The sequence below is a fragment of the Thalassophryne amazonica genome, chromosome 13 (assembly GCF_902500255.1).
Source record: "Thalassophryne amazonica chromosome 13, fThaAma1.1, whole genome shotgun sequence".
Lineage (NCBI taxonomy): Eukaryota > Metazoa > Chordata > Actinopteri > Batrachoidiformes > Batrachoididae > Thalassophryne > Thalassophryne amazonica.
Window position 1 is genome coordinate 8,945,809 of NC_047115.1, and position 14,924 is coordinate 8,960,732.

The window sequence follows — 14,924 nt, forward strand, 5'->3', positions numbered from 1 at the left end:
GAATTCTAGCATTTAATGTTTTTAACCTGTAGCACTTTGACATAATCGAATCTAAAGTGCAATATAAAAAATGTCTGTTATTATTATATGGTGTGTGTGTGTGTGTGTATATATATATATATATATATATATATATATATATATATATATATATATCATAACTAAGTGTTTGTTAGGAGAAATTCTGCCCTACTGGACGTACTTCTGGCAAACTGTTGTTTCTTAATTTTTATACATTAATATTGGATAGTCAATGCTCTGCCTACATATAAATCATGAATTTGGGATATTTATAAATGGCTTCTTTATTTTTATTTTTTTTTTACTGAATTTAGGGTTTCAAGTAGGAAATGTTCTGAAAAAGCCCTGATATGCTCACACTGGCCGCTAGATACCGACAAAAGCTGCACAAATGTGCAGTAAAGTCTTGACTGTTGTCAACAATAAGATGGGGTGAGAGCAGAAAAAAAAAAATCAGCAACCAAAGACACAGACGCATTATACTGGTGGTTGGCTCTCACTGCGGTATTGTATCACTTCCTGTTCCGGAGCACAGCGGTGTTTTTCTGTATCTGTTAGCTGTTTAATCTGCGCAGTTAGATTGATCTAGTTATCTAGATTACGATTTGTTTCACAGTGTAATCTTTACATGCCTTAACTAAAGCACTCCTTCTGCTGAATCACCTCTAAATTATTTACACATTATTCACTTTGCGTGTTTTTAGGAATCCGCTAGCTTAGCGTAGCTACTAGCTCTTAGCCGATTTAGCATGGCGGCTTGTCCTGTCTCTCCCGCACTTTTCTGCTCTGGGTGTGAAATGTTTAGTTATTCCTCGGCCTCCTTTAGCAGTAACGGTACTTGTAATAAGTGTAGCTTATTCGTAGCTTTGGAGGTCAGGCTGGGCGAATTAGAGACTCGGCTCCGCACCGTGGAAAATTCTACAGCTAGCCAGGCCCCTGTAGTCGGTGCGGACCAAGGTAGCTTAGCCGCCGTTAGTTACCCCCTGGCAGATCCCGAGCAGCCGGGAAAGCAGGCCGACTGGGTGACTGTGAGGAGGAAGCGTAGCCCTAAACAGAAGCCCCGTGTACACCACCAACCCGTTCACATCTCTAACCGTTTTTCCCCACTCGATGACACACCCGCCGAGGATCAAACTCTGGTTATTGGCGACTCTGTTTTGAGAAATGTGAAGTTAGCGACACCAGCAACCATAGTCAATTGTCTTCCGGGGGCCAGAGCAGGCGACATTGAAGGAAATTTGAAACTGCTGGCTAAGGCTAAGCGTAAATTTGGTAAGCTTGTAATTCACGTCGGCAGTAATGACACCCGGTTACGCCAATCGGAGGTCACTAAAATTAACATTAAATTGGTGTGTAACTTTGCAAAAACAATGTCGGACTCTGTAATTTTCTCTGGGCCCCTCCCCAATCGGACCGGGAGTGACATGTTTAGCCGCATGTTCTCCTTGAATTGCTGGCTGTCTGAGTGGTGTCCAAAAAATGAGGTGGGCTTCATAGATAATTGGCAAAGCTTCTGGGGAAAACCTGGTCTTGTTAGGAGAGACGGCATCCATCCCACTTTGGATGGAGCAGCTCTCATTTCTAGAAATCTGGCCAATTTTCTTAAATCCTCCAAACCGTGACTATCCAGGGTTGGGACCAGGAAGCAGAGTTGTAGTCTTACACACCTCTCTGCAGCTTCTCTCCCCCTGCCATCCCCTCATTACCCCATCCCCGTAGAGACGGTGCCTGCTCCCAGACTACCAATAACCAGCAAAAATCTATTTAAGCATAAAAATTCAAAAAGAAAAAATAATATAGCACCTTCAACTGCACCACAGACTAAAACAGTTAAATGTGGTCTATTAAACATTAGGTCTCTCTCTTCTAAGTCCCTGTTGGTAAATGATATAATAATTGATCAACATATTGATTTATTCTGCCTTACAGAAACCTGGTTACAGCAGGATGAATATGTTAGTTTAAATGAGTCAACACCCCCGAGTCACACTAACTGTCAGAATGCTCGTAGCACGGGCCGGGGCGGAGGATTAGCAGCAATCTTCCATTCCAGCTTATTAATTAATCAAAAACCCAGACAGAGCTTTAATTCATTTGAAAGCTTGATTCTTAGTCTTGTCCATCCAAATTGGAAGTCCCAAAAACCAGTTTTATTTGTTATTATCTATCGTCCACCTGGTCGTTACTGTGAGTTTCTCTGTGAATTTTCAGACCTTTTGTCTGACTTAGTGCTTAGCTCAGATAAGATAATTATAGTGGGCGATTTTAACATCCACACAGATGCTGAGAATGACAGCCTCAACACTGCATTTAATCTATTATTAGACTCTATTGGCTTTGCTCAAAAAGTAAATGAGTCCACCCACCACTTTAATCATATCTTAGATCTTGTTCTGACTTATGGTATGGAAATAGAAGACTTAACAGTATTCCCTGAAAACTCCCTTCTGTCTGATCATTTCTTAATAACATTTACATTTACTCTGATGGACTACCCAGCAGTGGGGAATAAGTTTCATTACATAGAAGTCTTTCAGAAAGCGCTGTAACTAGGTTTAAGGATATGATTCCTTCTTTATGTTCTCTAATGCCATATACCAACACAGTGCAGAGTAGCTACCTAAACTCTGTAAGTGAGATAGAGTATCTCATCAATAGTTTTACATCCTCATTGAAGACAACTTTGGATGCTGTAGCTCCTCTAAAAAAGAGAGCTTTAAATCAGAAGTGCCTGACTCCGTGGTATAACTCACAAACTCGTAGCTTAAAGCAGATAACCCGTAAGTTGGAGAGGAAATGGCGTCTCACTAATTTAGAAGATCTTCACTTAGCCTGGAAAAAGAGTCTGTTTTTCTATATAAAAAAAAAGCCCTCCGTAAAGCTAGGACATCTTTCTACTCATCACTAATTGAAGAAAATAAGAACAACCCCAGGTTTCTTTTCAGCACTGTAGCCAGGCTGACAAAGAGTCAGAGCTCTATTGAGCTGAGTATTCCATTAACTTTAACTAGTAATGACTTCATGACTTTCTTTGCTAACAAAATTTTAACTATTAGAGAAAAAATTACTCATAACCATCCCAAAGACGTATCGTTATCTTTGGCTGCTTTCAGTGATGCCGGTATTTGGTTAGACTCTTTCTCTCCGATTGTTCTGTCTGAGTTATTTTCATTAGTTACTTCATCCAAACCATCAACATGTTTATTAGACCCCATTCCTACCAGGCTGCTCAAGGAAGCCCTACCATTATTTAATGCTTCGATCTTAAATATGATCAATCTATCTTTGTTAGTTGGTTATGTACCACAGGCTTTTAAGGTGGCAGTAATTAAACCATTACTTAAAAAGCCATCACTTGACCCAGCTGTCTTAGCTAATTATAGGCCAATCTCTAACCTTCCTTTTCTCTCAAAGATTCTTGAAAGGGTAGTTGTAAAACAGCTAACTGATCATCTGCAGAGGAATGGTCTATTTGAAGAGTTTCAGTCAGGTTTTAGAATTCATCATAGTACAGAAACAGCATTAGTGAAGATTACAAATGATCTTCTTATGGCCTCAGACAGTGGACTCATCTCTGTGCTTGTTCTGTTACACCTCAGTGCTGCTTTTGATACTGTTGACCATAAAATTTTATTACAGAGATTAGAGCATGCCATAGGTATTAAAGGCACTGCGCTGCGGTGGTTTGAATCATATTTGTCTAATAGATTACAATTTGTTCATGTAAATGGGGAATCTTCTTCACAGACTAAAGTTAATTATGGAGTTCCACAAGGTTCTGTGCTAGGACCAATTTTATTCACTTTATACATGCTTCCCTTAGGCAGTATTATTAGACGGTATTGCTTAAATTTTCATTGTTACGCAGATGATACCCAGCTTTATCTATCCATGAAGCCAGAGGACACACACCAATTAGCTAAACTGCAGGATTGTCTTACAGACATAAAGACATGGATGACCTCTAATTTCCTGCTTTTAAACTCAGATAAAACTGAAGTTATTGTACTTGGCCCCACAAATCTTAGAAACATGGTGTCTAACCAGATCCTTACTCTGGATGGCATTACCCTGACCTCTAGTAATACTGTGAGAAATCTTGGAGTCATTTTTGATCAGGATATGTCATTCAAAACGCATATTAAACAAATATGTAGGACTGCTTTTTTGCATTTACGCAATATCTCTAAAATCTGAAAGGTCTTGTCTCAGAGTGATGCTGAAAAACTAATTCATGCATTTATTTCCTCTAGGCTGGACTATTGTAATTCATTATTATCAGGTTGTCCTAAAAGTTCCCTAAAAAGCCTTCAGTTAATTCAAAATGCTGCAGCTAGAGTACTGACGGGGACTAGAAGGAGAGAGCATATCTCACCCATATTGGCCTCTCTTCATTGGCTTCCTGTTAATTCTAGAATAGAATTTAAAATTCTTCTTCTTACTTATAAGGTTTTGAATAATCAGGTCCCATCTTATCTTAGGGACCTCGTAGTACCATATCACCCCAATAGAGCGCTTCGCTCTCAGACTGCAGGCTTACTTGTAGTTCCTAGGGTTTGTAAGAGTAGAATGGGAGGCAGAGCCTTCAGCTTTCAGGCTCCTCTCCTGTGGAACCAGCTCCCAATTCAGATCAGGGAGACAGACACCCTCTCTACTTTTAAGATTAGGCTTAAAACTTTCCTTTTTGCTAAAGCTTATAGTTAGGGCTGGATCAGGTGACCCTGAACCATCCCTTAGTTATGCTGCTATAGACGTAGACTGCTGGGGGGTTCCCATGATGCACTGTTTCTTTTTCTTTTTGCTCTATATGCACCACTCTGCATTTAATCATTAGTGATCGATCTCTGCTCCCCTCCACAGCATGTCTTTTTCCTGGTTCTCTCCCTCAGCCCCAACCAGTCCCAGCAGAAGACTGCCCCTCCCTGAGCCTGGTTCTGCTGGAGGTTTCTTCCTGTTAAAAGGGAGTTTTTCCTTCCCACTGTAGCCAAGTGCTTGCTCACAGGGGGTCGTTTTGACCGTTGGGGTTTTACATAATTATTGTATGGCCTTGCCTTACAATATAAAGCGCCTTGGGGCAACTGTTTGTTGTGATTTGGCGCTATATAAAAAATTGATTGATTGATTGATTGACTGACAAGAAAAATGTGAATCAGTTCGATTTTTTTTAATGAGCTCTTAGGCCGCGTTCACACCGGGCGCGACCAGACACCGCAAATTCACGTCCGTCGCATGGCAGCGGACGCGCCACCATCGCCCGGTGTGTCGCTCTGCTTTCGCTGCGAAAATTCGCCCCAGTGCATCATCAAATAGGAGGAGCTTCCATTCTGCTCGCTCCGGTTGATAGTCAAGTTAACATGACGGACCTTGATCACATGGAGCGAGTTGTGGAAAGCTGACAAACGTCATGAGATGTTCCCAATTTGGGGAGTATCATTATTTGCTGCAGGAGCTGCGTCTGGATGACGGCCAATTTCAGCGGTCCTTCTGCCTCTGCAGGACCCAGTTTGAGGACCTCCTGTCCCGTTCACATGCGCACATTTAAACAATTAAATTAAAAAAAAACTCCACTGCCCCTCCTGCAGGGCTGCTCCTCCCTCTTCCCCCTAGAACTCTGTCATAATTGTGTTTAGAAACCAGTCACCATTTGCTTCATGATACATCTGTGTAGTTAATAAATAAAATAATCTTTACGGACGATTCGCGTGCATGTAAAAAAAAAAAAAAAAAAAAAACTCTGCTGCCCCTGCTGTGGGGCTGCTCCTTGCTCTTCCACCAAAAACTCTGTCATAATTGTGAAATAAAGGACAAAAGGGACATAAGTCCTGCTCACAGGCTGCTACCAGAGACAGGACATGTTCACATCTTCAAACTCTAGACATATCCACATCACTACATATCCAGTCCCTGATTGGTCATCGCAGCGCTACAAGACGAAAAAGTTCTGATTTTTCGCACCACAAACGCGCCAATCGCTCAAAATCGCTTCACTCGCTTCGCTTCATTCGCATCCATCGCATCGCGCTGCATGGCTTGGCGCCACAATGCGTCCTTCCAAAGGGATTACATGGCAACCTGTCGCTGCTGTCGCTTGTGTCGCGTCCGCTGTGAACGCGGCTTTAAAGTTGAGATTTTGTGCAGTGTACTTTTGTTATTATAACTTTTATTCTGTTTAGTGTTTTGATTTGGGAAGCCCTATCTAAATAAAAGTGAAAATGTATGATTATTGTATTTTTTTTCTCACGATCTAAGTCACAGGACCTCTCAAATGAGTAAAAACAAAAATGTGACTGTAAAATACGGTAGTTTGTTTAACTGAGAAACTTGAGGTGGAATTTCCATTCTTTGGAGATGATAACCTCAGAGCCGTGTTCTTGGTTTGCCTGAATAACAGACATGGTCCTGCAGTCCCTGTGTTTTAATTTGAAAGTTGGCATCGATCAACCCGTGCAGAGCTGTGAACCTCCATCCATCAGTTGTTGGAGCCACGAGGTGTCTTCACGTCACTGCGCTCTGAGCACGAAAAGCTACAATCTGGCAGATGAACATGAAGCTGGACACACAGAAATCAAACACACAGACAATATTCCAGATTGCCTGAGACAAAATAAACCCATTCCTCTCTGCAGAAAAACCAGTATCAGTAACAACACCACCACCATCGACCTCCTGTGTGATTGTCTGCGCGACAAACCTGTGTTCACCTCAAACTGTTCTGATCAGGCTTTCTAAACCCACACTTTCACACAATGACTTTCCTTCATCACCTTGTAATATTCTGTTCTGTGAGACGAGAAGGCGGTGAAGCTGATCCTGCAAAGTGGCTCTGTTTTCCAATAGATCATTTCCATATGTTTCATATTGACACATCAGGGAGGAAATTACATTCTAGACCTTAAACATTGCAACAATTTTGGAAGAAACTGCTCAATGAAAAGAGAAGCTGGACAGTACTGAAATGTGAAAACAGCCATCTTTACACTACAACAGATCTGTCTCTGTTGAAGACAACAAAAATGTGTGCAAGCTACAGGGAATGCACGTCGTTCCCTCTCCTTCTCATTTCAGATGGGCATTCCAGATCTCAGAGAAAGCCTGTGCCATCCGGCTGGCTGTTAAGTTCAGCTGCAGTGAGAGTGAGCGGGCACCAGTGGGACAAACTGTCCTGTCATCTTCTGCTGTGGTGTTTTGAATCAGATCTAATTAAAGTGGTGTTCACAGAGCATTCCGACCATTCCAGAGAGCTTTGGATTCTTCAAACCTGCCACATTTTTTCACACACAAAACATGTTAAACTAATAAAGAAATGCTACCCGGAGAAAAGCCCATGTGATATCAAATAGCTGCTGACTCATGGTACCATTCTGTTTCCACCGCAGGAACTTGAGGGTCATTTTAGGGGGGTTCTGACACCTTTTCATGGGTCTCTACCGCAGGAACTGCCCATGAAAAGTGTGTAGCCCTAGATACCTAGGGGTGATTAAACTTTAGAGTAGTTTGGTTAAAGGTCAAGGAAAATGTGGTCTGAAAAACACCCTTTTTGAATAAATAAATATATCAAATATATCATTTGAGTAAATTATATATTGTTCAATAAAATATTTGTGATTATACAACGGCTGAGTGGATCTTTGTCATTTGATTGGTGCTTTATATATCACATGACATGGATTAATTCATCCCATTTGCATTTAGAGTGCAGCTTGGTTCCATTTAGAGTCCAAATTTGGTTCCATACGTTTGGTACCATTGCACTCTGCACACGTGCAAACACACACACCCTTACCAAAAAGTAGTATATGCAAGTATGTTTCAAGTATACTTCTAGTTTACTTTTTATATACTTATCAGTACTATTTTTTGGTAAGGGCACACATGCACATGTGCACTTCCTCGTGCAAGTGTGTGCACAAATGCTCGCACACGCACATGTACGCGCCAGGATGTACACAGTCTTTATTTGGTAGTGCCCTGCGTACGCGCACAACAACTCTACCAAGACATGATTTGATTGAGCTAACTGACACTGCTAATTCTTGTAACACACATACACACACGCACACACAAAACAAACTCACTGCCCTCTCTGGAGTTTGTTAGCATTAAGAAAGAATGAAAAGCTGGACTAATTTCTGATGTGATTGATTTTTTTTTTTTCACTGCACTAAGGATGTATACAGTCTCTTTTTGGTAGTACATGCGTGCACAAGCGCCGACCCAGTTGCGTGTGTGTGTGAGCGTGCATGGGACAATGAGCTAACTGACGCTGCTAATTCTTGTAACACACGCACAAAATCCACTCCGCTGTAAGCCGTCTGGATGCATGAAGAACTGTTCAGATGAAAAGCTTACGTGATTTTTGTCTGGACTGAGGAACTACACAGTCTTTTTTTTTTTTCTTTTTTTTATGGAAGTATGAAGTCAGTGCACAGCATCACTGGACTACACGTCACAATTTGGACTTTAGCAGCAGTGGAACACCAAAATATAAGTCCCTTTTCTGTTGTTTATAAATTAATAAAATATCAAATGACAAGGATCTATTTTAGCCATTATATAAAACAAACAATGAATGTTTTTACATTCTTTCAATGGAACAAATATTTAATTTGGTGAAAGCTGGAACATATTTTCACCTCAACTTTCACCTCATGAAATATTTGTACCATTGAACTCATAAACATTCATTATTGATTGCATGAATGACTTCAGAATCATGTCACATGACGAAGCCACACAGAGTCAAAAACACCATTAGAGACAGCTGTATATTTACTTGTACATTTATATTGTGATGTGTAGAGCACTCTGGAGTTTGCATCAGCCCTCTGGTGCCTTTCATTATTGCATCATCATCATCATCAAGTGCATCATGATGTGTTTGCAGCCTACACGGAAAAAAAAACCTTGAAGCTTTGGGCCAAACCAAAATGACACTGAAACACAAACCGGATCCTCCGGTTTCAAAAAAGGCAGCCGGTGAAGCAGCAGGCGAACACAGTGGCGATGACGTAAAGCAGAGACATACAGCGTGAAGCCGAAGCAGAGTATGTTCACGGACACAGAGAGCGGCAGGAAATAAAAGAGCAGCAGCAGACAATCTCAGGATGTGAATTTTGCCGACACACAATGTGAGTCAGTTTGAGCAGCAAAGGTAAAAAGTTTCTGAACAAAAGCCTCCCACACAGCTTCTGTCACCACACTGAGAAACAAACAATAAAAAAGGAGACATGGAAAAGTGCTATTATGTAGGCGCGAAAGGAAAAAAAAGGAAAGAAAGAAAGGAGAGGAAAACAATCAGAGCCATCTGCCGTTAGACAATCTGCACCAGCAACGAATAATAATCACCAGCCGCAAGACAAAACGCAGTCTGAAGGTTACGTCTGTCAAGACTTCTTTTTTTCTGCACTCCTACGAAACAACAGCAGTTTGCAACAAAATAACTGTTTATGCAACTAAAAGGACAAATATCTCCAAAAGAAGAAACATTTACATATTTTTCTTCTCAAACTTTCTGAACTGAATTTAATTTTCTGCAACTTTTATCATTAAATAACAAAAGCAGCGTCTGACCCGTGTAGAATGGGGTCTCAAACACAGACTGCATCAATCCTGGATGAACTCTCCGCGGCATCACCCGCGGGTTTTCTGAAGAGCTGGTTTGGAGCTCAGCTGGGGCGGCGCTAAATGTTGCCATCTTAGCAAAGCCTGGCTCCGCCTAACTGGCGGGTAAAGAGGAGGTGGCTGCTCGGTGGTTTATGCTTTTTAATTATTTTTTCCCCTTGCAAAACAAAGGTTACTGGTCTACTCGAAAAAGACCAGCACCCACTGATGACATCATCTCCAATAAGTAACGCAGAAGCAACGAGGAAAATGTGAAACTCATTATTTTGCTTTTCACAATGTGTTGGGCTCACAAAATTATTTTATTTTTAGGTGGGTGTTTGAACCAAATTTCATTAAAAGGGGGAGCAGGTGAATGTTTTATGGCGTGGGGGGGGGGGGGTCCCCACCGCAGATACGGTATATGACTGAATGAGAAATTAAAAATCTCACGAGGACAACTTATTTTCCATAATCTGTCACATGCCATGATGTTCTTGCCTCACCTGTGCAGTCCTGGGTTTGCCACTCCAGACACTGGCCGTAGGGGAAGGAGACGACGTAGCCGGAGGAGTCGACGCACCGCTGCGTGCTGCTGCACCACATGCACTCCATCGCCTGGCTGGTGCAGTTTGCACAGCTGGTTCTCGAAGCGCAGGGCATCTTACAGGGACGAGCGCTTGGACTCTGTGAACTCGCTGAGGAACAGGACACACGTTGATAGACAGATTAATGACGTAAGAGCACTTCACATTTTGTTATTTTACAGCCTTATTCCAAAATTTAGTAAGTAATTTTTTCCCCTCAAAATTCTACTCACAACACACCATAATGACAACGTGAAAAAGTTCTTTTTATTTATTTATTTATTTGTCATTATGGGGTACTGTGTGGCAAATGTTGAGGGGGAAAATTAATTTAATCCATTTTGGAATAAGGCTGTAACATAACAAAATTTTGGGGGGGAAATGAAGCGCTGTGAATACTTTCCCGATGCACGCTACTGGCTGAAACAGCTACAAAGCACAACAGCTTTGGGCATTTATTAAATACTCTGAATGCATAAAATTCTGTTGTGAGTTTTTAATTTAAAAAAACTGTGATGTCCCTGAGATTCAATCAGCTGCATCATACAGCAACCTGTGATTTTAATACAGCCCTGGTATGTTTCTGTTTCCTCTCTGTTCTGCAGTTCCATTGGTCAGTTTATTTTATTTTATTGGTGGAGTAGCATTAATAACTCTTGATGTGAAAATTAATTCAAGGTTGTTTTTCTTCTTCTTCCAAAGTGTTTGTATTCTGTTTATTTAAAGTACTGGATTAACATTCTGACACTTAATGTTTCTTTTAAAAAGTAATTAGAAGAATAAAAAGATCTTCAACGTAAATCTTCTACCTTAAGGAATAGTTGTTAGATAAGTTTTGCCAACTCAGCAGATTTGACGCTCTATCTGTTAATTTCTCAGAACATTTCAACAAATTCACTTAAAAAAAGACACAGGCACCAAATCTCATGTATCTGCCAGATTTATTTTGACATAAGACACGTTTGTGTGTGGGACTTGTCGACAAGTGATCAGAAACTGATGAGACTGTTTTGAAGCTACTGTGTGGGAGGAACTTTGTGATCATCATGGGAGGCACATCGATGGTCTCACAAATTGCGTAACAGACGATATAAATTTGTGTGTGGGGAACACTGTACCCACCAGGTCTGTTCTGTGTTTTTCCAATAACAAACCCTGGATCAGTCCTGATATTAAGCCTCTCCTCAGGGAGAAAAAGTGGGCCTTCAGATCAGGAAACAAGGAAGAGCTGAGGGCTGTGCAGAAGAAGCTCAGGTGGAAGATCAGGGAGGGAAAAACAGCAAGAGGAGGAGGATGGAGGACCAGCTACAGCAAAATAACATCAGGGGAGTCTGGAGAGGGCTAAAAACCATCTCTGGTCACAAGGAGCCTGACACTCAGGCTGCGGGGGATCTGACCTGAACCTATTTGTCAATGGGTTTGATCAGCCACCCGTCCCTCCCCAGGCCTGACTCATCTGTGCCCGATTAACTGCACCACCCTCCTTTCCACCTCTGCCCCACCCCACACAATCCTCAGCTCACAACTGCTTCCTGTGGCACCTCCTGCCAACAGTCGCACAACTTCACCCCCACCGACCAGCACCCAGCTCCCCCTGCCCATCACTCTCATTAGCCCAGGTGAGAAATGAGCTCAGAAAGATCAAGTAGAAGAAGGCAGCTGGTCCTGATGGCTTCAGTTCCAGGCTTCTCAAATCGTGTGCTGACTAGCTGTGCAAGACAGTGGAAACATCTTCAACATGAGCCTGAGACTTGGGAGAGTGCCTCAGCTGTAGAAGACCTCCTGTGTGGTACCGGTTCAGAAGAAAGGTCGCCACACATGGATGACTTCAGCAGTTTCATGTCGGTGGCACTGTCATTGCATGTGATGATGACCCTTTAAAGGCTGGTCCTTGGTCATCTCCGCCCCCTCGTGAAATCATCAGTAGATCCACTTCAGTTTGCGTTCCAGCCTGGCATCGGAGTGGATGATGCTGTCATCTACCGACAACACAGAGCTCTCTCTCACCTGGACAAGCCTGGAAGCACTTTGAGAATTATGTTGTTGTTCTCCAGTGCTTTCAACACCATACAGCCAGTGCTTCTGAGGGACAAGCTGGAGACCACAGGTGTGGACCCCAGCCTCTCATCTTGAATCTTGGACTACCTCACAGAATGACCACAGTACGTGAGGGCCAGGAACTGTGTCTCTGACATGGTCATCTGCATCACGGGGGCCCCGCAAGGAACCGTCTTGGTTCCCTTTCTCTTCACCCTCTACACTGCAGACTTCATGTACAACTCTGTCAACTGTCACCTGCAAAAGTTCTGTGATGACTCTCCAATCGTCAGCCTCATCACTGTTTAGGTTCTTGTTATCATATACATATTATTATTATTATTATTATTACTTCTATTTTGTCATGTGATTTTTACATGGACCATAATGGAAGTAAGTGTTTTCGCTTTCTTGTCATCCATGTATTTTTTAATGTATTCACAATTATATGTACTTACATTGAACTTACTAAATAAAATCACACACACACGCTTTTAATATATAGATGATTTACCGCCCCCTGCTGGAATGGCATGTGAGTCCTGAATGTAATTATCAACGTGCACTGTTCAGTATTGTTCGCTAATATTTGTCATTTCTCCAAAAGTATTAATCCTATCAATGTAGCGTTTTGGCAGTGTTCACCCTTGACCCAAATACATTAACATACCAAATGGCAAATGTCAGCTCTCCACATTGTCCGTGATTAAAGTTATACACACACACATGCATACATTACACAGACGCCCGTTCGCTTTTAATATATGTGGCGAGCTGCGGGGAAAAATGAAAACTGAGCCAGTGCTTTTTGCCTTTTCTGCATTATGCCGCAAGGAGGTGCTTTTATTCTTACGAGGGCTGTCCGTAAAGTATAGGTCCTTTTTATTTTTTTCAAAAACTATATGGATTTCATTCATATGTTTTTACGTCAGACATGCTTGAACCCTCGTGCGCATGCGTGAGTTTTTCCATGCCTGTCGGTGACGTCATTCGCCTGTGAGCACTCCTTGTGGGAGGAGTCGTCCAGCCCCTCGTCGGAATTCCTTTGTCTGAGAAGTTGCTGAGAGACTGGCGCTTTGTTTGATCAAAATTTTTTCTAAACCTGTGAGACACATCGAAGTGGACATGGTTCGAAAAATTAAGCTGGTTTTCAGTGAAAATTTTAACAGCTGATGAGAGATTTTGAGGTGATTCTGTCGCTTTAAGGACTTTTCACGGTGCGAGACATCGCGCAGCGCTCTCAGGCAGCGTCATCAGCCTGTTTCAAGCTTAAAACCTCCACATTTCAGGCTCTATTGATCCAGGACGTCGTGAGAGAACAGAGACGTTTCAGAAGAAGTCGGTTTCAGCATTTTATCCGGATATTCCACTGTTAAAGGAGATTTTTTTAATGAAAGACGTGCGGACGGGTCCGCACGTCGGGACGCAGCCAACGCGGCGCGGCGGCACAGGAAAAACACCTCCGTGTTGATAACCATTTGTTAAAATCCAGTTGGCTTTTGATGGCTTTCAGTGGAGTGAGTATATGAGAAATTGTTTATCAGCTGGAGATGTTCCAACTTGTCCTCAAGGCTTCCAACAGAGGTGTTTTTCCTGTGATGGAGCGTCGCGGCGGCTGCGTCCGCACGTCTTTCATTAAAAAAATCTCCTTTAACAGTGGAATATCCGGATAAAATGCTGAAACCGACTTCTTCTGAAACTTCTCTGTTCTCTCACGACGTCCTGGATCAACAGAGCCTGAAATGTGGAGGTTTTAAGCTTGAAACAGGCTGATGACGGCGGCTGAGAGCGCTGCGCGACGTCTCGCACTGTGAAAAGTCCTTAAAGCGACAGAATCACCTCAAAATCTCTCATCAGCTGTTAAAATTTTCACTGAAGACCAGCTTAATTTTTCGAACCATGTCCACTTCGATGTGTCTCACAGGTTTAGAAAAGATTTTGATCAAACAAAGCGCCAGTCTCTCAGCAACTTCTCAGACAAAGGAATTCCGACGAGGGGCTGGACGACTCCTCCCACAAGGAGTGCTCACAGGCGAATGACGTCACCGACAGGCGTGGAAAAACTCACGCATGCGCACGAGGGTTCAAGCATGTCTGACTTTACATATGAATGAAATCCATATAGTTTTTGAAAAAAATAAAAAGGACCTATACTTTACGGACAGCCCTCGTACACACTCACAAACAGAGATGGTGGCGGATGACATTAAACATAATACAGTTTTCACTCATGGTATTGGCAACATGACACTTAACTGACTAAACCAATTGAACTACAAAAACACAATAAATCAATAACACTAACAACACTGTTAAACTAACATGAAACATAAGAACAACATTTAAAACACCAAAACCCTAAACTCCCATGGTGCATTGCAGCACAACGTCCATTGTTCAGGGCACCTTCACACATAACACAAAAGACACACAAACCGGAAGAAAATCCGCAAACCCAACAGGAAATGGGGAACCACGAACCATCCACCTGCTGCCGTGAGGGACGCACAGAGGCGTGCATGACACACCGGTGACATACACACACACACACACACACACACACACACACACACACACACACACACACACACAGAGGCCTTTGGCTATTATAATATAGAATGGTTGACTTGGCACTAGCTTGATGTTAGATGCAACTTTCATTGCATCTAACATTAGCAT

The 14,924-nt window shown here is 42.2% G+C and overlaps 1 protein-coding gene across 2 annotated transcripts in view; it reads right to left on the reverse strand.

Moving 5' to 3' along the window:
* The window catches only part of atrnl1a (attractin-like 1a), a 449,940-nt gene that overhangs the window by 312,873 nt on the left and 122,143 nt on the right, over nt 1-14,924 (reverse strand). For both annotated transcript variants that reach the window (XM_034184477.1, XM_034184476.1), the window contains one exon: nt 10,128-10,319. In XM_034184477.1, coding sequence (XP_034040368.1) covers nt 10,128-10,319 — 192 coding nt within the window. The remainder of the gene's footprint in view (nt 1-10,127; nt 10,320-14,924) is intronic.